Source organism: Bubalus bubalis, chromosome 5 (genome assembly GCF_019923935.1).
Source record: "Bubalus bubalis isolate 160015118507 breed Murrah chromosome 5, NDDB_SH_1, whole genome shotgun sequence".
In the NCBI taxonomy this organism is placed as follows: domain Eukaryota; kingdom Metazoa; phylum Chordata; class Mammalia; order Artiodactyla; family Bovidae; genus Bubalus; species Bubalus bubalis.
Genome location: NC_059161.1, coordinates 65,915,814 through 65,940,645, shown reverse-complemented (window position 1 = coordinate 65,940,645; position 24,832 = coordinate 65,915,814). Strand labels below are relative to the sequence as shown.

General features: G+C 35.0%; 1 protein-coding gene and 1 long non-coding RNA gene across 6 annotated transcripts in view; one reads left to right on the top strand and one right to left on the bottom strand.

Annotated features, from left to right (window-relative positions):
* BRINP3 (BMP/retinoic acid inducible neural specific 3) overlaps positions 1 to 24,832 on the top strand; it is a 482,278-nt gene that overhangs the window by 228,454 nt on the left and 228,992 nt on the right. For 4 of the 5 annotated variants that reach the window (XM_006067708.4, XM_006067709.4, XM_006067707.4 and 1 more), the window contains exon 3: positions 14,436 to 14,626. In XM_006067708.4, coding sequence (XP_006067770.1) covers positions 14,436 to 14,626 — 191 coding nt within the window. Of the gene's footprint in view, positions 1 to 13,043; positions 13,111 to 14,435; positions 14,627 to 24,832 lie in introns of those variants that run through there. The other variant, XM_045165759.1, reaches the window with a different exon arrangement.
* LOC123333726 lies at positions 11,142 to 12,658 on the bottom strand. Its single transcript, XR_006551210.2, has 2 exons — positions 12,532 to 12,658; positions 11,142 to 11,422 (listed from the first exon to the last, which is right to left on the bottom strand). It is a non-coding gene; the product is annotated as an uncharacterized LOC123333726 (long non-coding RNA).

Sequence of the window (24,832 nt, the reverse complement as noted above, 5' to 3'; positions counted from 1 at the left end):
TTGGTTGGTTCTTTCTGTTGTGAATGTCTCTCTTTCCAGATATTTTCAGCATTTGGATAGGTTTTCTCAAATGTAATTGTCCTGCACTACTCAGTAGTCCAGCATTCTGTTTTTTAAAGCAAACTTTGAGGTGGTGGTGGTGGTGGTTTAGTCGCTAAGTCTTGTCCGACTCTTTGCAAGCCCGTGGACTATAGCCCGCCAGGCTTCTCTGTCCATGGGTTTCTCTAGGCAAGTATACTGTAGTGGGTTGCCATTTCCTTCTCCTAAACTTTGAGGAGGAGACATCATTTAGTTTTTTTAAGTATCAGTAGATTGTCTTTATGGACTTATTGTTTCTACATGCATACTTCTCAGTGCAAGCAGTTCTGATAAAGTGATGAGACATAGTATCCCCGTTGTAGAATAAGTCTATTTCTTGTGATGGGGTATCTCCATTTGTGTTCAGTGATGTTAACCTTTTATCATGGTATCTAAGTGTCCCTGTGGATTGACAGGAATTTATCCTACTCTGGAAACCTTCTTATGCATTAGGTACATATTGATAGACTTCAGCTTGTTGGTTGGTTGATGTAACAGATTTTTTCCATTATCTTCCCAATTTCACCCTTGAATTCCTTCATCACTGCTGGGTGAGCCCATCAGAGGATCTCTTTTCCTTCTCCCTATCTGAGTTTCTCATTCTGAGGATTTTATTCTCTGTGCCCTGAGGCTGGATTTTGGGCTTTACTATATGACTTATGAAAACAATTAAGCATACACCTCTTTAATCATTCAGTTTCTACAACTCTACCATCCTTTTCTGAGAAATGTGAAATAGTCCCAAGGGTTTTTTAAGCTGCTTCTACCAAATAGATGTTTACATTTTTTCTTTCTTGGATGGATGTTTAGTCAGGACAAAATATGATTAATCTGTAGTTAGCATTTTCCTTCTATTACAATAATTTATATTAATATTTCTGATATTCCTCCCCATTTGATTGATAATCTTCTCCCAACTTCTTTCCTTCCCACCTCTCTCTCTCTCTACATATATATATATATATATATATATTTCTATCTCTCCTCCTCTCTTTCACCATATAATCCCTTTTATGATCCTCACACACATAAATACAAACACACACGCAAACACAAAAACATTGTTTATTATTATTAAAATCCATCTTTCAAACAAAGTAGCTATTAATCTGTAAAGAAGTTAAGGTCAATACTTTTGGTGTCAAACTCCCTGGATTCAAGCTATTAAGTATACATCTCTAGAGAAATAATTCACACCTAAATCCTCTCATTTATCAAAGGAAGATAAGAAGAGCCTATATATCTCACAGTGCAATAGTTTAAACCTCATGGCCTAGTCACCTTATGCTATGCTAAGTCACTTCAGTCGTGTCCAACTCCGTGCGACCCCATAGACGGCAGCCACCAGGCTCCCACATCCCTGGGATTCTCCAGGCAAGAACACTGGAGTGGGTTGCTATCTCCTTCTCCAATGCATGAAAGTGAAAAGTGAAAGTGAAGTCGCTCAGTCGTGTCCGACTCTTAGCGACCCCATGGATTGCAGCCGACCAGGATCCTCCATCCATGGGATTTTCCAGGCAAAAGTACTGGAGTGGGGTGCCATTGCCTTCTCCGAGTCACCTTAAACAAAAGTCTAATTAAGTATCATTTCTAATTCCATCTTGAGATAAATGTTATTTGACAATAAAAATTTCTAGTATATCATTAATATGAAAATTTTACTTCTTACTGATCAAACTTTAAACTTATTGCCTATTAATGAGTAAAAGCAAATTATTTTATTAATAGTCAAAGTGTGTTTTGTAGATTTATCTATTCCCTAACAAGATAGAAATTGATTTTGTACGATCAGTGTCTTTTCCTTGCCTTTAGCCTGATAGCAGATTGAAAATCCTAGTATAACTGATACCAGGACTCCTATTGCACTCATGGACAATGGTAGCATCTTTCTCAACATTCAGATATGTGTTTTGACTTTTAGTAGGAGTAGATCTTTACCTAGTCCTTCAGTTCAGTTCAGTTCAGTTCAGTTCAGTCGCTCATTCGTGTCTGACTCTTTGTGACCCCATGAATTGAAGCATGCCAGGCCTCCCTGTCCATCACCAAATCCCAGAGTTCACACAAAGTCATGCCCATCGAGTCGGTGATGCAGTCCAGCCATCTTACCCTCTGTTGTCATCTTCTCCTCCTGCTCCCATTCCCTCCCAGCATCAGAATCTTTTCCAATGACTCAACTCTTTGCATGAGGTGGCCAAAGTACTGGAGCTTCAGCTTTAGCATCAGTCCTTCCAATGAAGACGCAGGACCGATCTCTTTTAGAATGGACTGGTTGGATCTCCTTGCACTCCAAGGGACTCTAAAGAGTCTTCTCCAACACCATAGTTCAAAAGCATCAATTCTTCGGCACTCAGCTTTCTTCACAGTCCAGCTCTCACATCCATACATGACCACTGGAAAAACCATAGCCTTGACTAGATGGACCTTTGTTGGCAAAGTAATGTCTCTGCTTTTGAATATGCTATCTAGGCTGGTCATAACTTTCCTTCCAAGGAGTAAGCATCTTTTAATTTCATGGCTGCAGTCACCATCTGCACTGATTTTGGAGCTCAGAAAAATAAAGTCAGCCACTGTTTCCACCCTTTCCCCATCTATTTCCCATGAAGTGATGAGACTGGATACCATGATCTTCGTTTTATGAATGTTGAACTTTAAGCCAACTTTTTCACTCTCCCCTTTCATTAAGAGGCTTTTTAGTTCCTCTTCACTTTCTGCCATAAGGGTGGTGTCATCTGCATATCTGAGGTTATTGATATTTCTCCTGGCAATCTTGATTTCAGCTTGTGTTTCTTCCCGTCTAGCGTTTCTCATGATGTACTCTGCATAGAAGTTAAATAAACAGGGTGACAATATACAGCCATGACATACTCCTTTTCCTGTTTGGAACCAGTCTGTTGTTCCATGTCCAGTTCCAACTGTTGCTTCCTGACATGCATATAAGTTTCTCAAGAGGCAGGTCCGGTGGTCTGGTATTCCCATCTCTTTCAGAATTTTACACAGTTTATTGTGATCCACACAGTCAAAGGCTTTGGCATAGTCAATAAAGCAGAAACAGATGTTTTTCTGGAACTTTCTTGCTTTTTCCATGATCAATGGATGTTGGCAATTTGATCTCTGGTTCCTGTGCCTTTTCTAAAGCCAGCTTGAACATCTGAGTTCACGGTTCAAGTATTGCTGAAGCCTGGCTTGGAGAATTTTGAGCATTACTTTACTAGAGTGTGAGATGAGTGCAATTGTGCAGTAGTTTGACCATTCTTTTGCATTGCCTTTCTTTGGGATTGGAATAAAAATTGACCTTTTTCAGTCCTGTGGCCACTGCTGAGTTTTCCAAATTTGCTGGCATAGTGAGTGCAGCACTTTCACAGCATCATCTTCCAGGATTTGAAATAGCTCAACTGGAATTCCATCACCTCCACTAGCTTTGTTCATAGTGATTCTTTCTAAGGCCCACTTGACTTCACATTCCAGGATGTCTGGCTCTAGGTGAGTGATCACACCATCATGATTATCTGGGTCATGAAGATCTTTTTTGTACAGTTCTTCTGTGTATTCTTGCTACCTCTTCTTAATATCTTCTGCTACTGTTAGGTCCATACCATTTCTGCCCTTTATCGAGCCCATCTTTGCATGAAATGTTCCCTTGGTATCTCAAATTTTCTTGAAGAGATCACTAGTCTTTCCCATTGGCGATTCTCAATTTAAAGTACATAGTTAATTCCTAACCTCCCACCGTCATTTGAACACTCTATGAGTTCAACTGAGAAATGCATTCTTCCAGTGAGCTTGGTTTTCTATAAACGTTAGCCTGGGTATGTGCTCATAAGTCAGAAACCATCTTTTTTCTTACTTTAGGTGTTTATTTCATCTTAGTTCACATAATAACATTCACTCCTTTGTTGATTCAGTATGTATTTATTGAGCAACTAGGATGGATCATGGATATGAGGCTTAAGAATACATAATTATAGAAACAAGGTGTAATCCACGTCTATGTGGAGCTTATTGTATAATGGAAGAGGCCGATGTGAACAGAATAATCACAAAGATAAATATATTTAGTACTATAAAGGAAAAGAATACTCTGCTATTAATAAAAATACACAGAGCAAGAGGACTTGAATTAGCAGAAGACAGGGTTGGAAGAGCAGATAAGACAGCAATCTTCTCATGTGTTATTGATGTTTTTGAAGGGTGCACATAGTGGGTGTTATTACAATTATTTTTCTTTTTTTCTCAAATTTTTATTTTACATTGGAGCAGAGTTGATTAACATTGTTGTGTTAGTTTCTGGTGTAAAGCAAAATGATTCAGTTATACATACACATATAGGTAGTCTTTTTCATGTTCTTTTACCATTTAGGTTTTTACAGAATACTGAGAAGAGTACCCTGCACTATACGGTAGGTCATTTTAGGTTATCTCTTTTAAATACAACAAATTTATTTTATATGAATTCCAAGCATAGAAGACAGGAGAACTGAGTGTCTGTTAGAAAATGTTTCAGTATGTAATCTCTAGATTATAATGATAATATCCAGAGAAAGGTAATATTCCAGTTTATATTTCACAAGCTTTTTGTATGTAAAGCAGCATTCTGACAACTCAAGTCTGAGTCAAGCTGAAAGGTTATAATTTTGGGAAACAAGTAATTTATACCTTGTAAAATTAAGATTATACATTTTCTGAAAATTTATTTTGTCATCAAACACCATATCCAGCCTCACATGTGAAAGACATAAAATTAATAGCAAGTTGAAATAAATTATATGTATCTTAAAACCTGTGACCTACTACAACACACTTATATTTTCCTTTACTATGTGGGAAAAATCATAACTTTTAAAAAAAGTTTCCTTAGGGATTTTAAACATTATAGGAAAAATATTATATTAAATTGAGTTACTACTTAAAAATAAGTTTTATTATGGGAGATTTTCATGAAAAGATTAGCAATTTGTATTCACTATCTCTAAAAATTTAGTTAATAAAAAAATGTCCTTGATCTTGCATTTTTGAAGACAACTTGTAGGTTATTTGAAATGAAGAAGTATATGTAGTTTTCACATATTGTAAGTTCAGATATTTGATTTGTTACTTACCTTGTCATAATTCAGGGTCTATGAATGTTTGATTCAATGTTTAAGGTAGAGTGTATACCATCATGAAGAAATCTCAATGAAATTCTTAAATGTTTAAATAAATTATCAAACAACAAATTGATTTTTTGTTAGCAGGTAACTATTCTTTTCACACGTATTCTTTCTAAGGAGCATTTATTAATCTGTGTTTGGACCAAGAAAAATAATTTGCAGATTCTTTGCATGTAGGCAGAGGATGAGATGGTGGGATGGCATCACCGACTCAGTGAACATGAGTTTGGGTAGACTCCAGGAGTTGGTGATGGACAGGGAGGCCTTGGCGTGCTGTAGTCCATGGGGTCACAAAGAGCCAGACACGACTGAGCGATTAAACTGAGCTGACCTGAGTGTACTCTTATTTTAAAACTCTTTTTATTAATTTTGCTTATTGCATACATATTCAGTTGCTTTGGTCATGTCTGCCAGACCTCTCTGTTCATGGAATTTCCCAGGAAAGAATACTAGAGTGGGTTGTTATTTCCTCTTCTGGGATATCTTCCCAACCCAAGGTTTGAAGCCACTTCTCCCGTGGCTCTTACATTGGCAGGAGGATTCTTTACCACTGAGCCACCTCGCAAGCCCTAATTTTTTCCTCATTAACTTTACTATTACCTTGATTCATAGTTACGTTTTTGTTCTTTAGTTGCTAAGTCATGTCCTACTCTGTTATGACCCGATGGACTGTAGCCCAGCAGGCTCCAGTGTCCATGGGATTTCCCAAGCAAGAATACTGGAGTATGTTTCCATTTCCTTCTCCAGGCAATCTTCCTGACCCAGGGATCAAACCCACCCCTCCTGCATTGCCAGGCATATTCTTTACTACTGAGCCACCAGGAGCTGGCTGGGACTAAAATCTGTGACTTCACAAGGGTGCACACGACAAAATTTACTAAGAAATAAACTCTGCTCCTTGCACCATCTAAGTTAATTGTTACAAATTTTTCTTCTGTAAAAACTCTACAGAGGCAGTATTATCAAACACAGACTTATAAATTAAATGACTTTACATCACTGAGGTTAAGAACTTGCCAAAATGTACATACCTTTGAATTTTGTGAACTAAATTGGTGAAAATTCAGTTTGAAATTTTAGCTGACTCTTAAATCTATTCTCCTTTGAAAGACTAATATTAGTTCCTAAAATATTTAAATTTATGTAAGAAATGTAAATTTTGACTCATTGTTCAAAATAAATAATTAATTTTGTAATTATAAATTTCAAAGAAAGACATTTGTATTTGTTTGTTGCTTATTTTCACAGAGAATCAAGTAGACATTTTATTTTAGCTCAGTTGTGTTTATCTCTTATCTACACTGATCAATAATTATGAAATCTGTGTAATTACATGAATGTGGTTGAGGAATAATTGTGATGAGATGTAACAGATGTTAAACTATATTTCCAAAATTTAGAAAGAAAGCTTTTGCTTGTTAAATCATTCCCTCTCTTAACTTAGAAAGTCATCCATTGGCACCATGTATGTTTATTTTTTACATCAAAATTTTTGCTAACATCTCTTCAAAGAGTGGTTTAATTTAAAAATCAATAATAAATCCTATATATACATATACACACATATGTGGGCTTCCTCAGTAGCTCAGGTAGTAAGGAGTGAGTGAAGTAGCTCAGTCGTGTTCGACTCTTTGTGACCCCATGAACTGTAGCCTACCAGGCTCCTCCATCCATGGGATTTTCCAGGCAAAAATACTGGAGTGGGTTGCCATTTCCTTCTCCCAGGTAGTAAAGAATCCACCTGCAAATCAGGAGACCCCAGTTCAATTCCTGGATTGGGAAGATCCCCTGGAGAAGGGATAGACTACTCACTTCAGTATTCTTGGGCTTCTCTGGTGGGTCAGATGGTAAAGAATCTACTTGCCATGTGGGAGACCTGGGTTGGGAAGATACCCTGGAGGAGAGCATGGCAACCCACTCCAGTATTCTTGCCTGGAGAATCCCCATGGACAGAGAAGCCTGGTGGGTTACAGTCCATGGGATCACAGAGTTGGACATGACTAAGCATACACCCGTATATATATCTACATAAGTATATAAGCATGTAGTCCCATTATAGTCCTATGAAATGAATTACTTTTGGGGATACCTGTGGTATTTCCCTTAAATTTTGATTCAAATCTCTATTAAACTACTGAAAATAATTTAAAATTGTGGCTTCCCTGGTGGCTCAGATAGTAAAGTGTCTGCCTGCAATGCAGGAGACCTGGGTTCTATCCCTGGGTTGGGAAGATACCCTGGAGAAGGAAATGGCACCCCACTCCAGTACTCGTGCCTGCAAAGTCTCATGGATGGAGGAGCCTGGTAGGCTACAGTCCTTGGGGTCACAAGGAGTTGGACATGATTGAGCAACTTCACTTTCTTTGCACTTTCAAGATAAAATTAAATCATTTTCAGTATTTCATAGCCCTAAAAATGTAACATATTTTAAGAATTAGAAAAATACATTAGTAGCCACAAACCAGACCATCTTTAAAATTTCTCAGTAACCCCATCCAGATCTCATATACTCAATAATATAGTCAAGAGGCTACAGTTATTAATACAATGAATTCTTATTGTTTTACTGGGATGGGTAATGCTTTGTTGCAATCATGATAATTGGTCTTCATTCTACTCTGAGGGCTTCCTAGGTGGTGCTAGTGGTAAAGAATCTGCTTGCCAATGCAGGAGATTTTAATGACACGGTTCAAGTCTTGGGTCAGGAAGATCTCCTGGAGGAGGGCATGGCAACCCACTGCAGTACTCTTGCCTGGAGAATCCCATCTATAGAGGAGCCTGGTGGGCTACAGTCCATGGGGTCACAAAGAATCAGACACGACTGAAACAACTTAGCACAGCACGAACATTCTGCTCTACATTTGGCAGCTTATTCAAAATACAATAGTCATTAATGATGCTTCTCAAAAATCTTGCATGTAAACATTTCACATAAGTCTTAATTGTGATTATGCCTTTCTTCCAGTATTTTTTAATAGATTCATTCTTCTATATTTTTTTACAACTTCTATTTATCTTTATTTCATTTGTATGTCTATTTCACATTATATTTACTAATCAAAGTATTACACATATATAATTTCAAACAGATAACCAAAATATGTTGAGCATGCTTAAAATATTTTTACTGATGGAAGATATGATCAGAATCCTTTCAGTCCTGTTCCACTACATTATTGTATCATAATCAGTCTCTCATATGTGTAAATGGAGTTTATTTAACTTTTATTTTATTATTTGTTTTTTCTTGAAAGTTTTTGTTTTTTTTATTGTGTTAAAAGTCACATGATATAAAACATACTATTTTAACCATATTTAACTCTGCAGTTCAGTGGCACTAAGTACATTCACATTGTTGTGCAACTCTCACCATCATCCTAGCTTCATATTAAAATATCTCTCAAGCTTTAAAAACCCTGCTACTGTTAAAAAAAAAAAGAGAAAGTATCAGTGTATTAAGGGGCAGGAGGGCGAAAGAGAATGGATTCTCTATCCTGCCAACTGCTCAGCATTCAGTTGCTTTTAGAAAACTGGCCTCAGAACTACTGTTATTCAGGCCATTAGCAACATTTGCCTTGTTCTGGCCAAATGGAAAACAGCATCATTTGTGAGATGTGGAAACTCCTCTGAAAGAACTTTAAAAAAGCCAGTTTTATATATAACGATTACACATAATAGAATTATGGGAGACCAGTATTGATTATTAGTGGCCTTTCTTAAGATCAGTATGATTTTACAGATGCAATTAGAAGGCTATTGCTGCTAAAGATTGGCAAGTTAATTTATAATTCTTAGGCTAGATTTGTCCACACATTAGTGCTTGGGCAATGTATTTTGTTTAAAATTCTGTTGTGTCTGCAAGTTTTAATGAATATCAACAGAATTAAAATTTCAAGCCAACAAATGTAGTATCATGAAAAGTAATGTAATAATAGGTTTTAGGACTTCACAAAACAACTTTATTTAGTGTAAATTAGCAATTAAAGATAAACCTTTCAGCAAATGTATAAACTCATTTCATCAATATTTTTATTTTGCCCTTCCTTTGGTAGTGAGCACAAAATATCTAATATCAACCGTGGTAGATTCTGTATTTTCCAGGAACCAAGTATACATGTGTAATTTTAAAGAAAGCATGGTAGTTGACATGGTAAGTCAAGTGTAAGTGCAAGTCAATTGTACTCAGTACATTTGTGTATTCACACAGAATGTAAATACAAATAAGAAAGGTCAATGGCAATGTGGCAATGATGTAACCATTATTTAAATGGAAGTTGTTGATGTCATTCAGGTTTTCTAATCTTTTTTATGAGATGGGTAGGGATAAATTATAATAAATATGGTTGTAGAAAAGTAAACAGGGACACACATAATAAATGATGCTTGCAAGTCCGAATTTTTAGCAGGAAACATGCAACTCTAATCAACTAATGGAGGCCCCTTAGAACCAAAGAAAACAATTTCAAAGTAATGTTCTGGCTGAACTGGTTATAATCCATTTGTGTGTTCTACAAAATAGTGGTGCTTATAAAGGGGCTGCTGCTGCTGCTGCTAAGTTACTTCAGTCGTGTCCGACTCTGCACGATCCCATAGACGGCAGCCCACCAGGCTCCCCCATCCCTGGGATTCTCCAGGCAAGAACACTGGAGTGGGTTGCCATTTCCTTCTCCAATGTATGAAAGTGAAAAGTGAAAGTGAAGTTGGTCAGTCGTGTCCGATTCTTAGCGACCTCATGGACTACAGCCCACCAGGCTCCTCCTTCCATGGGATTTTCCAGGCAAGAGTACTGGAGTGGGGTGCCATTGCCTTCTCCGATAAAGGGGCTGAGTTAAACTAAACAATGATGATTGTGCTGATGTCACTTAAAGACTTCCAATAGCTATAGTGAGATGACATTTATGTTCTATGAAGGCTTCAGGTAGAATACAGCATTTAGTTAGATATAACAATGTTCTTATTTAATATAAACATAATGCATCTGGATAGAATCCTGAGATGCCTTTAGGTAAAATGCTCTTATTATGATAATCTTATCAGGCAGCGTGTTCTCAATTCAGCACTCTATTGCTTTGTTTTTCCAAAATTTAATGAATGCATGGTCTAGTTCCAACTGAAGTGAATTTATTCTTCAGGAAAGAAAAAAAAAACTGTACCCATAAATTTCTAATTCATATACAACCAGTAGTTCCTTGTTGTCTTCTCAAGTTACCTCAAATTTAAAATACTTGATTTCAGCCATGATATTGCTAGAAAGCAAGCAAAGAAACGACCAGCTCTGTAATCTTGGTAGATTACATGACAAGCTCTCTTTTCACTTCATGCTCATGTTTATCCTAAGAAGGTGCAGGACCAGTGGTTGAAGGATAGGGGTTTGAATCATCTTTCTTGATCAGGGTTCCAAGCTGATTGTCCAGGCTAGCCTACATGCTCACACTTTTTTGATCACAGTAAGCTACATGGCCATACTGATTTTGAAGAGCATCGATAAATGCAATCAATCATACTTGAGCTCAGGTGAAAGAAACACATTATTTGAATTCATATCTGTGTCTACTGCCCACAGTATGGTACTTAACTGTCCAGAGATTATTTCCTTTACAGAAGTGCTCTTATCACCACTTCTGAGGATGATTTCAGTATGTTCTAAGTAGGTTTTCACCAAAAATTTACAGAAATTATAGCAGTGATCATATATCATTACAACACAACCAAAATGTGAATAGCAATAAGAGATCTCAGATCTCACACCAATATTTGTGTTTTCTATGCAAATAATAGAAAGTATATTTCATTCTTTATATAAAAATATTAAAAAAAACTAGGACAAGAATTTAAATAAAGCTTTGAAAATTAAAACAATTTACTGCAGTTACTAACAATCCTGTTTTTTTTTTAATTCATTTATTTATTCATTTAGTTAGTTAGTTGACGGGTTAATTGGTTTAGTTTTAGTATTTGGTGACACTCCCAAAGGGTTTGTCCTTTACTCTTGGTGTTGTATGGCAGAGAGAATAAATTAACCTGATGATATGGCGAAGTGTTTTGTCCCACTGAAATGTCGGAAGGTGAATTGAGACCATGAACATAATTGGTGTTAACAGACTGAGGTAATAAAAAACATCCGATAAGATGAAGAAAGCGGCCTGGAAGATTGTCCATAGTCTTCAACTCTTAATAGCCATGTGAGATGTGCGTATCTAAGGGAAGACAAAACATATTCAAAGTGAATTAGATTAGTAACATTTATATCAAGGAATTGGGCTGAAGGGTTATGTTCATTAAGTTATTCTCCCACTTATGCTTGTGCACATTGTGAAGGCTTTGCAATTTATTCATTTGTGTTATACTTCACTTAGTATAATTTTGCAACCCTTGAGGTCAGAGGTTTTCTTCTAGTCATCTATATTACTAGCAAGATTTCTGGTAGCTACGACAATAAGTAGCAAACCATTAGTAAATTTTCTTGTTAAATTAATGTCGTAAGCTGAGTTCAGAAATTGATTTAAATTTAAGAAGAAGAAGCTAAAGAAAGTTGCAAATATTTCAAGTCAGAATAGATCATGGGTTGGTACTGATCATGGGTTGGTGGTATACATTGACTAATTGTCAAAAAAATAACGGAGGCTGGGATTGCACTCTTCCACTATGTATTAACCTACAGTCATCTAGCAAGAAATAGCAATTTAGAAAGAGTTTGTACAGGTTGTAAAACAATCATCATCAAAAAATTGTCTTGGTTATTTAAAGTCCAATTACTTCACTTAGTAATTTGTATCTTATCTTATGAGTATTTGTCAATGCATATGAGTTTATAAATCTGTTCATTTAAACCATTGAAAAAGATATACCGTAACTTTAGGTTCAAGCTATGTTACTCTCTCTTGATAAAACTATAAAATCTTTTCAGCAAATAAAAAAGTAACTGTTGGTGAGTAAAGTTTTGAAATTAATGAGCAACTATTATTTAGATCATGGTTTAACAAATAACTTTTAGAAGAACTGTTTTATTGTATACCTTATGTCACAAAACACTAAAACCTTAATATTTTGAATATATATTCCCATTTGTATATTCTACATGTATATCAAACACACACATGCACAAATAAATTCAGGTAAATCTCTTACAAAATGAAAAGAAATAGGAAATTACTGTTATCAATCAGGTTTGGGAAGATAATAACAACAACATTCTTACTCTCTTCTGAGGAAACATGAAATAATAAATCCAGTGATAAACTCCCAAAATTTAATGAAAAGGGGTTTTAAAATTTACTGAAAGTAAATTTGACTCAAAGCAACACACCAAATGATCTAATCAGTAGTTTTCTTCAAAGTATGATCCCAGGAATAGCAGTATTAGCATTGCTAGTTGAAAATGCAAACTCTTGACCCCATCTGAGGCCTAATGAATCAGAAACTCTGGGATGGAGTCTCCAGGTGATTCTAATAGGTCCTGATGTTTGAGAACCATTGGCATGATCATACTATTTAAATTTATTGGGATCTGCTGATTTACAGAGGTGGTAGCAGGTGTGTCTCAATGAAGGAAACATTTTCAGGCTGGTCTTACCTCGATTCCTTAGTGAATCTTGTAATTAGTTTCCAAAAGACTGGATGGATTGCTGGCTGCCAAATGTGTGTCTGCTGCTGCTGCTGCTAAGTCACTTCAGTCGTGTCTGACTCTGTGCGACCCCATAGACGGCAGCCCACCAGGCTCCCCCATCCCTGGGATTCTCCAGGCAAGAATTCTGGAGTGGGTTGCCATTTCCTTCTCCGATGCATGAAAGTGAAAAGTGAAAGTGAAGTCGCTCAGTTGTATCTGACTCTTAGCGACCCCATGGACTGCAGCCCACCAGGCTCCTCCATCCATGGGATTTTCCAGGCAAGAGTACTGGAGTGGGGTGCCATTGCCTTCTCCAAAATGATTCATGGTTAGAGACTCCATCAGGGATGTTGTTCTTGGTCCTGGAAATATTTATTTACCGTTCTTCATTATTCTGTATAAATCTTTTCTGTGCCTCCCCACAACTAGTCTCTTGTATTTTTCCTTTAAAGACTGCCTAAGTGTCAAATACCACCTCTTTGGAGTTGCCCTGTCTGGTCACTTTTGATAAAATAGGGCCATCACAATAGGCTGCTTGTGATAACTTTCAGCACTTGTCACAATCTGAATGTGTTTAAAATTTAACATCTTTGTTTGTTCTTAAAACTGTCTCTAGAATGTGAACTCCATTTAGATTCTGGTTCACAGATGTATCTTTATCATGCACTTTTTTGTAGGGCATTACAGGTATTTTTTGTAGGCAAAAATGTAAATAAATATGGCACATATTTATACAATATTTAATCAGCCTTTTATTTGCTAAGTAGTAACGGGGTCAAATTACACAAGTAGGTGAGTTTAAATCTAGTAGAGGGAAATCTTCTCTGTGGAAGCTACTTGAGATTTATCAGATCATTCCTGAAGGGGGAAAAAAAATCTATATAGTTGATATCAAGCAATCTAGTTCAGCATAGTCATTTTCTAAAATATTATTAGGTTGGCTTTAATTCAATATAAATGTATACATTTTTTATATAAATCTTTTATATTCATATTTGCTATTTCTCTGATTTGACCAAATCCAGCTTAAAGGTCATTTTGCATCTTGAGTAATTGCTGGTTAAGTTGAATTGGGGTTTCAAAATATACTGTAAACAACAATTATTACAACAACTAGTTTCTTTGTTGATCATATTTTAAAAAATTCTTCTACAGCTCCTTAATATTCTTGAAGTCTTACAAGTTTCCAATCTAAACTGAATAGAAAAAGAATGATTAATGATAAAACAAATTTAATCTTTTTTCAAATTCCATTGGAAAATAATAAAATATTGCTTTAGTTTCCTTTTTAAAAATAATTCTACATTAATATTCTATGCATAATGAAATCATTTTTATAAGTACATAATTCCTTAGGGAAAAAAATCAGTGGAAGCTGTTTACTTTAAGTGGTTGATTTTTCCTCTACACGACTTGGTTTCAGAATAGTCACTCAGCTACATAAATTATAAATATTGCTTCTCCTACCCATAGCACATGCAGTATTGTTATAAGCAAAAATCATTGTTATATAGTGACTCCAGCAAAACTAACAAGTGAACTTTTCAAATGAAAACATTCAGATAGATTATGTATTTATGAATAAAAATAAATTTGCTTTTCAGGGAGTTTGGCCGCTGGAAAGTAAATAACCTTGCAGTTGAGAGAAGAAATTTCCTTGGCTCCCCTCTGCCTCTTGCCCCTGAATTCTTCCGCAACATAAGACTTTTGGGACGTCGACCTACCCTTCAGCAAATCACAGAAAATCTTATCAAGAAATATGGGACACATTTCTTGCTCTCTGCTACTCTGGGAGGTACGACTCTTTGAAATATTTGTGCCTGTGTGTGCTTGTGCATAAAACTGTATAAGTCAAGGAAAAGTGTTGGTTCATCCAAATTGCTGCAGTTTGAATAATCTTAGATTATTCATTAACTTCATCAGCACATGTATTGAATTACTGCTAAATATCTTGTATGGTGTTCATAAGGGTGAGTTAGAGGATTGTCACTTAGTTTCTGCCTGAAAGTAATTTACAATCTAATAATATAGACTAAATATAGGCATAGTTATCATATTCTATAATGCAAGGTGATATGCCAAATTTTGTTTAAATTTGAATAATAAGCATTCTAGTCACAGATGGGACTCTGTTTCAGAGAGCAGGAAAGGTCCTGAAGTAAAAATTAAAATTCCAAAACTACATTTTTAGAGCTATTTTAACATTTCTGATTGTGGTTAATATATGATATGAAGAGAGTATCATATGATATATGATATAAAGAGAATATTTATGTCATTGAAATAAATATCAATGAAGATGCATAATATGAAAGTAGAGATTAACAATGTTACTTCTTCCTCCATGTGATTAAATATCATTACATGTGTTTTATCATGGTGATATATAATTCAGTATTTTGAATACATGTAAATGATTTGGGGGGAGATAATGTATAATTATCTCAAAATGTCATTTAGAAAATGACATTTTTCTAAAATTTAAAAGTATACCAGAATTCCATATATTTAATAATGGTTTATAGGACTTTAAATAATGTCCAAATATTCCACTTAAAATGGATGTTACTCTTTCCTGTAAAGAGGACCATTGGACAAAATTGAGTAGAAATCACCATGGAAGCAGTGATTCCCTGCCCCCTTGTCAATTTCTCAGGAAGTATATGGAAGACAGACAGACTGATTCACAGTAACAGGAGGTGTGAAAGACCACCTGCTCTTTCATTTTTCTGTCTTAGAGCATGTATATTTTTCCCTGTTTCCTGCCAGTCCAGACTGCCACCAAATCACATCAGTTTATTTTTCCAGAATATATCCTGTATCAAATTCTTTTCTGACTCCCACCCCAGTGTCCCTAGACAAGTGACCACCATGTTTCTTCTAGATTACTCCTAAGATTCGTCCTTTGCACACATCTTTTTAAAACTTGAGTTGTTTTAACTCAACCTACAATTAGCCACTTGATATGAAATCCAAATGCCTTTCTGTGGTTTCTTAAGGCACCGCATGAATGATCTGCCACTGGCTTTTATCTGAAACCTCATCTGACCACTCTCCTGATTGTGCTTGATTTTTCAGCCACAAGAAAACTTCACATTTTTCTGCTCAAATGTTACTCTCAGAGGGGAGTAACATTACTGATGTTCCCATCAGCAATCGTGCCTATAGACCATCAAGAGTCTCTACTATTTCATGATCTCATTTTACATTCTTCATAGTATTTATGATTATGTGAAAAAAATATTTATGTGTTTTCTGGTTTATCATGTCATTCCTGCATATTTTCTTAAAGACAGGAGTCTTGCCTGTATTTGTTACTAATTTATCACCCACAGTTATTGTGGATGGAAAATACCAATGTCTAAACAAAGCATATCGCAGCCATCAAGCCATCAGCCACTGCAGCCACCCCAGCTCTGCACCCTGATGGGATTCCTGGCAGAGAAAGGAGGATACTGGCCCTAGATAGTTAAAGTGCATATCAGAGGAATGATTTCAATTAACACAGACACTTGCATCTTCCCATACATAGAAAAGTGCTAAATTCATTAACCTGAATTTCTTTTTAAAAATTTTTAAACTTCTTTTTAAAACTGAATTTCAGTTTTTAAACTTTTCTTTAATAGTAATTTTTTGATGTTCTTTTATCTGATTTTTGTTGCAAAACTCCTATGTATCCTGACTCCTCCCTTCTCTTTTCAGAGCAGTCCCTCAGAGTGACTTCAGAGATTATCTTCTGGGCTTAGGTCCTTACTTTTGTCCACCAAATAAAACTTAATTTTCAACTTCTGCATTGTGCAGTTTTTTCAATCAACATTATAGTAGTGCTGGGCGCACATTAAGTTCTCTTTAAATATTTGTTAAATTTTTAAATGAATAAGTGAAACTACACTTTGCTAGGAAGCTGAGACTGCCCAGTCCACTAGATAAATGTCAAAATGATGAAATATATGATAGAGGATAATTGAGATCTAATTCAGGAAGGGGACTGAATGAAAGAAGCAAATCCATGGAGCCAGAATGGGTCAGTTAAACCAATCGATTCAGAATTGGAGAGAATCAGGATAAGAGGGAGAGCAGGTGAACCAGGCATGGGGAGGGGAGTGGACACACTAAAGAAGCAAGCCTGCCATGGAACCCTGAGGAATTAAATGTAGAAGAGAGAGCTAGTCCAGGCAGACAGAAAAGTTTACTGTTAGCACATTCTCTCTCCATTACCTTCCTCCATAAATAAATAATACTAAAATAATGAGATAAAGAGATCAGACAAGCCTGGTGGTGAATCCTGACTTGTTTTTTATTTTAAACAAATTGTGAGACCTTAAAAACAAGTTATTTCACTGCTTTTAATTTTTTTTTTAAGGAAAAATGGGGGACAGTAACACCTGTGTGACAGGGACATGGGAAGATTAGTGTACGTGCCATAAACAAGCCGTGCGTTTATGTAATTGCTGTTGTTATTACAGCACTGTGGATGGCAAAACAATGACAAAAATATCCCCATAATTGTGAAAACTGATTCTTTGAAAGTTATGTCTATTTGGCTTTGTAATGACAATGGTTATTAATACAATAGAATCTGAAGTGAAAGTCAAAATTAAATTATTTCTATAACACCTCCTTTTAAAAAGTTCAATGTTCTTGCAACACATACATACTAGGTTTCATTACATCAACAATGCAGAGTTCTCAGAAGAATTTCAAAACATAAAATATATTCTTCAAATAGGAAAGGAAGGAAGTGACACGGGGGGAAACCGAAGAGATCAAAAGTAGAGATAATTCTCAGGGATATTTTTGTTCCTTAGCAACAAAACTATGGTGACTTTTTGATTTATTTCATTGCTTTGGCATTATGGGTGTCACATTGTTACCTTAAGATAGTTTTTGTTTTATATGTTTTTGGCTTATTTTTATAAACATGGTTGATGAAAACCTTTGTGATAAATTACTTTTTAAGGTTGATTATTTGATAATGACAATCTACTTTCTCAAAATTGATTTTCTTCAGTTATTTAAAAGTTTTATTCAAGCATTGTCTTCCATGGTGGGTTGGGGGAAAGAACGGAATCATCACCCTCATTTGCCTTCTAATCTCTGACTATCCTTTGGATTTAGTATTCCTGGTATTTTCTGTTGAAATTATTTCTTTCATCTTTAAGTGTTACTTGTATTTTCCTTCAGAAATCTCTCTGTTGGGTGATGTTAATAGTTTAGCTAAAATGCATGAAATTAGTTTAGTAGCTTAAGGATATAAACTATTAGCAATTAAAATGTATACTAGGTTGATTTCAGCCATTTTTACAATTATTGCTATCGTAATGACACTCTTTTTTGTTGCTATAAGTGTATTGTAACTTCATATGTTTTACCTGACTGAACATGAAATTGTATTACTCCATTTCTTAAAAATGAGACTGGTGTTATTTAACTTGAGTACATTTTCTTTCTCTCTCATTAAATGACCAAGCCTGAAGCACAACTCTAATATTAACACTGAGGATGTCAGGTATACAAGCAAGATATTTTAAATAAAAAGCCAGGTTTTAAAATCTCATTTTTATGATTTAATTGAAATATAGTTGATTTGCAATGTTGTATTAATTTCTTATTTACAGTAAAATGATTCAGTTATACATATATATACACATTCATTTTAATGTTGGTTTTCATTATGGTTTATCACAGAATATTAAATACGGTCCTCTGTGCTATACAGTAGGACCTTGTTGTTTATCCAGTCTATATATACTACTTTGCATCAGAAAACTCATTACTTTATAAATAGATGCTTTCTAAGTAACTAGATCTTCAACTAAATTTAAACATTTTTCAAAACAAGTCGAGTGTAAAATACTCTCTACCAGCATTAAAGTGATGAAAAGGAAATAAATGAAAAATGTCTTTTTTTCCCAAGAGTTATTTAGTACATCATATTATTGACTTAGACATAAAACTTGGGATAGGATATTTGAAGCCTTTAATGGGATATTTTATGATAGAGAAGTCAGTGATTAAATTATCTTCCTATAGGGGAAAATAAATTATAAAAAGCCTTCTTCAATATATATCATTTTCCACGTTTGTTTCATCTTATAGCTTCCAAACTATTTTTCAATATAGCTATTTAGCTTGCTTCTATTTGGGATAATGATATCTAAACTCCATCACAGTTTAAAAATCTAAAATAAGCTACTAAATTTAAAGAATCAATCTTGGAAAAGATTGCACTCCTGGGATATATTGATTTCTAGCTATGGAATATATTTCTGGACTGTTTTTATAAAATATTTCATTATAATATAATCTATGACAAACACTGAAATAAAGTGCATCTGTGTACTGAATACAGAAATACCGAAAAAGGAAAAAAAAAATGAGTGAATGGAAACAAAAAGACCTTAACATTGTTGAGCTTACTGAGCAGATGGAGGGTCACTAGTAACAGGTCAGGATTCTCTATCAATAGAAAAGGACAAAGGATTAAGGGAGATGAAAATCAAAAATTAATTAAAAATTGATAAAAAAAATGTTATAGCAAAATGTTTATAGTAATTTTAAATATGACCTGAGCCTCACCTCCACAATTGCAAAGACTTGTCCAAGCAGTCATATGTAAAGCTCTGAGCCATTCACAGTCACTGGAGAATGTGAACACCTCTTGGTGAAATGGCTCTTTAAAGTCTAAGGAGGTGAGAAGCCAACCACAGCAGGTGCTCTGTGCTCCCTAAAGCACATCCTAAAGAAGAAGAAGAGGAAGAGGTGGGTTACTGACTCTCAGGTCCCTTCCTAACACCCAGCAGTCTGTCAACTCACACCTCTGCGGGCAGGGTCTGGAATGTGGACTCAGTGAGGACAGTTTAGGCAAAATAACTTCCCTCCAAAGTACTCTTTTTCTCAGAGATGTTTTTCTTATTGGACCAAAATTCATTTTACAAGCAAATGGATTGTATATTGAGATTTGTTCATTTACAACTTTAAAGGCTTTTTTTTTTTTAATTCTCAGCAACATAAAAACAGTTCTATTTTGATTTTGAATGCACAGAGTTTTAAAAGCCATCATTAATTTTATAGCAGAAAGAGTTACATTTTTTTTTCTTGCAAGTTTGCTTTGAAATTTTTTTCTGAAAGTGCTTCTTATGAGAATGTATCAGGGATTACCATATGGCTCAATTTAAAGCATTTTGTCAGATATTTAATTTTACTAGCTATAGAAAATATTTTCTTCATTGTTGGAGTGAAAAAATGCATGATTGAAATGCAGACTAATATTAGCTTACTAAGGTAATTACATAAAATAAATACTATCTCAGTGACTATATAGTATATAATTAGCTATATCTGCAAGGTAGTTTATTTAGCTCAAAAATTTCTTGATATATATTTTATGTGTGTGTATATTTGTCAAAGAAAAAACAGAGGTCAGTAAGCTGGGGTATGATAGAATATTAGTTTAATTTTTTTTCTTGCATTTCTATAAGTATGGAAATCCAAATATCCTCATTTAATTTCAGAAATGCTCAATTCTCACTTTTCTTTATGCAAATTATATTTTGTAGAAAATAGTCAAAGATAGTTTTTAATTCTATATCATGCACCATCTTCTTTCAAAATAGATTGATAGCTGTCTTTCTCATTTTCACTGTCTCTTCTTAGGATGCATAAATTCCTTTTATTTTAGTTTATGATATAATTTAAAGAAATTAATCTGCCAAGGTATGTATTAGTACATATAATTTATCATTTAACCAAATAGAAATAATTACTTGAAAATACATGGAACTATTTCTATGTATTTTCAATTAATTAGAAATGCATAGTCAGTTGCATTTCTAATTAGAATGCATATTCTGTTCAAGAAAGAGTATTGAAAGAAAGAAAAGAACAATTTTCTGAAGCTTTATACTCCAAGGAATTATTAAAATAATGACACTTCCATATTTATATTTAAGACTGAATATTTACTTAGACTCATACTACTTAAGATTAGTTATATCAGTTCATCTCTCTGTCATCACTCTGTGTCTCTGTCTCTCTTTTATTCTTTCATTTCTATCTCTTTCGCTGGTTGAAATTAAAGTAATATTGTTAATTCTCATGTAATGATTATAAGGCAGTTACCTACTAAAAATGACTTGAGCCCATTTATAAAAATCATAATAAAGATAACAAAAAAGAAAATGAAATTAAATTTGCTATGTCAGTTGATCTTAATAATGACATTCCTGGCAACTAAATCAAAAGATAAATGCTGAGTTTTAGAATTTCATAAATACAATTATATTTATTCTTGTTTTTCTGTATAGCACTTTAATAGGACAGATAAATCACTTGTCCATTTATTTGACAAATATGTACTGAGTTACCTATAAAAGCACAAAGATTCAGGACCTTCCTTAAAGGAACACACAGGTCACTGATAAAGACAGACATTTAAATTGGTAATAAATTTTACTGTGGTTGAGAGCCTCATTACTTGAGGCTGGTCCATGATCCAGGAGCATCAGCATCACCTTGGAACTTGTTAGAAATGCAGAATCTCAGATTCCATCCCAGATTAATGAATCAGAATCTACATGTTAACAAGATCTCCAGGTGATTTATATGCACATTAAGTCTGAACAGCACTATTTAGAGTATCTATATAAATTTCAACTGCACTTAACTGCTCCAGAAATCTCACTTCTGAGAATCAATCTTACCAAAATGATAGCAAGAGTCTGCAACTATACATAACAAAAATGTTCATTATAGCATTGTTTGTAAACTTCTCCATGAAACATTTATTTCACTCAGGGTGTATTCTGTTCCATCTCTCCTCGAAACTACATGTTTACAGTTACTTTTTTATTCATGTCATTATTCAATAGGGACTATTGCTTCTGGGCAATTTTGTTTAGAAATTTTTCTGACAACTTGGGGGGATAACTGTTAATAAGCATAAGGTCAGTTGCTTTCTTTTAGAGTGTTTTGTAAAATATATTATGTTTTTTTGTCAAAGCTGTATAAGTCTAGCTATTTTCTTTGCAAAATATCTTGCAGATGCCAACTGGTATTAAGCCAACATGTCTGTTTTTTACTGTCTTTATATATTTGAATTTGCTGCTTATCAGAGGCCTGTTTTTTCTAGATTTTCCCCTTCTATTTGTATCTAAAACCCTGTCTTTTTTCTACAACACTAAGTTAGTGGAAAGATACATGTCTTCAGGGGATATACCTTTTAACACAAAAAGCTAGGAAACAATGATCATTAGCAGTGAGAGTAAACACTGAAAAGTGAAGTAAAATTTAAAAAGACAGAGATACTTAAAATATAGTAAAACTTGGAGAATTTTTTAAGGAATGAAAAACACAAGAAATAATATGACCTGTTATTACCAAAAATAGGATAACAATTTTGAACTAAAACGATACATCAAAAGTAAAGCCTACAATTATATTTAAACTGTATTTGCACTGGTTGTTCCTGTTATTCTACGCTTATAGCAGTTTTTGATACATGAAACTCACACAAAAGCAAAATAGACATTCACAGTAAGATTTTCAAGGCTAAGAAAGTTGAATGACTGGGAAGATATTTGCCATAAATGCACTTTTTTTTTCACCTGGGTGGAATGATATATATTGGAGTCAGTATACTAGTCCATGGGTGGTAGCAATGTTAAAATAAAATACAGCCAACATCCAAGAGTTACCATCATTTCAGTTAAAAAAGAAATAACCTCAAAACTCAGTGCACTGCAACTACACAACACAATACTGGTTGTGTCTCCCCAGTATTATGTCTCTTCAGTATATATGGATCCCGTGCTCTGAGTGTCTGCTCATTCTGGAATCAAGTTGAAAAAGGCTCTCATTGGAACATGCCATCTTATTGGCAGATGGCAAAGGCATAAAAAGAAAAAATGAGCATAATAATTTCTGATGTGTTTCAAAACTTGTACTGAATCATGGAACATCTGGCTCTTACGAATTTTGCTGACCTCATCATTTTCTATTTTCGATATCAAGTTAAAGGGCAGCACTCACTTTTCTTTACAATGGACCATTAATTCATGCATGGGCTTCCCTAGAGGCTCGGTGGTGAAGAATACCCTTGCCAATGCAGTAGAGGCAGGTTCGATTCCTGGGTCAGGAAGATCCCCTGGAGAAGGAAATGGCAACCCACTCCAGTATTCTTGCTTGGAGAATGCCGTGGACAGAGGAACCTGATGGGCTACAGTCCATGAGGTCACAAAGAGTCGGACATAACTTAGTGACTGAACAACAGCAATACATGTGTGCATGTTTGCATCCATGACACAATTAAAATTGCAAATAATAAACTACTGTATTTTATTGATTTATCTGTAGATTCTGTTACTCATTCTCTTTTCCATTGCTTTCGGTTGTGAAATTTTGAAAGCATTACCTCCATCCCTAAAAACTATATATGTGAGAATGCAAGCTGAGAAGATCCAAGCGAAAAGGTAATAGAATGAAAGTTCTTTCATTTCTGTTTCTCCTGGACACAAAATCAACTCTTGAAAACCAGGACAGAAAAATACATAATTGCGAGGTCCACAATATAGGGAATATACCTAATCTTACCCTATGAACTAACCCTAGGACAACATTAAAGTCATGATTTTTTTTTTTATGGTTTTACAGTCCTCTGTTTTGTATTCTCTATGAGAGCAATCTTCAGTATGTGCTTTTAAAGTCCATAAACCTCCACAGCATTTTAGTTGTAAAAGGCACAGCTGCATGATTTCTATGTGAAATAATCACATCTTTTTATATCTACAGTCATTAATCCTTTTCACTTTCTAATGGACTCAGAATGTTGAATCACTTGGAAATCACATTTAGTTTTTACAAAATGGGTTGGTGTCCTTTGGCACTCATGTCATGCTTATGAGCTACAGCTGGCTTTAAAAATGTGAATGAAAATTACTTTTGAACACAAAATTTTGGTTGATTGAATAATATATAACTTTTCAAATCTGAATATTTTTACATAGAATTGTGATGTACTTAGGTATCAGTTCTTTCAGTTCAATCACTCAGTTGAGTCTGACTCTTTGCGACCCCATGGACTGCAGCACACCAGGCCTCCCTGTCCACCAACTCCCAGAGTTTACTCAAACTTATGTCCATTGAATTGGTGGTGCCATCCAACCATCTCATCTGTCATCCCTTTCTTCTCCCACCTTCAATCTTTCCCAGCATCAGGGTCCTTTCAAATGACTCAGTTCTTTGCATCAGGTGGCCAAAGTATTGGAGTTTCAGCTTCAATATCAATTGAATATTCAATTGATATCCAATGAACATTCAGGACTTATTTCCTTTAGGATGGACTGATTGGATCTCCTTGCAGTCCAAGGGAATCTCAAGAGTCTTCTCCAACACCACAGTTCAAAAGCATCAATTCTTCAGTGCTCAGCTTTCTTTATAATCCAACTCTCATATCCACACATGGCTACTAGAAAATCCATAGCCTTGACTAGATGGACCTTTGTTGGCAAAATAATGCCTCTGCTTTTTAATATGCTGTCTACCTTGGTCATAACTTTTATTCCAACGAGTAAGCATCTTTTAATTTCATGGCTGCAGTCACTATCTGCAGTGATTTTTGAGCCCCCCCCAAATAGTCTTTCACTGTTTCCATTGTTTCCCCATCTATTTGCCATGAAGTGATGGGACTGGATGTCATGATCTTAGTTTTCTGAATGATGAACTTTAAGCCAACTTGTTCACTCTCCTCTTTCACTTTCATCAAGAGGCTCTTTAGTTCTCCTTCACTTTCTACCATAAGGGTGGTGTCATTTGCATATCTGAGGTTATTGATATTTCTCCCAGCAGTCTTGATTCCAGCTTGTGCTTCCTCAAGCCCAGCATTTCTCATGATGTACTCTGCCTATAAGTTAAATAAGCAGGGTGACAATATTCAGCCTTGATGTACTCCTTTTCCTATTTGGGAACCAGTCTGTTCCATGTCCAGTTCTAACTGTTGCTTCCT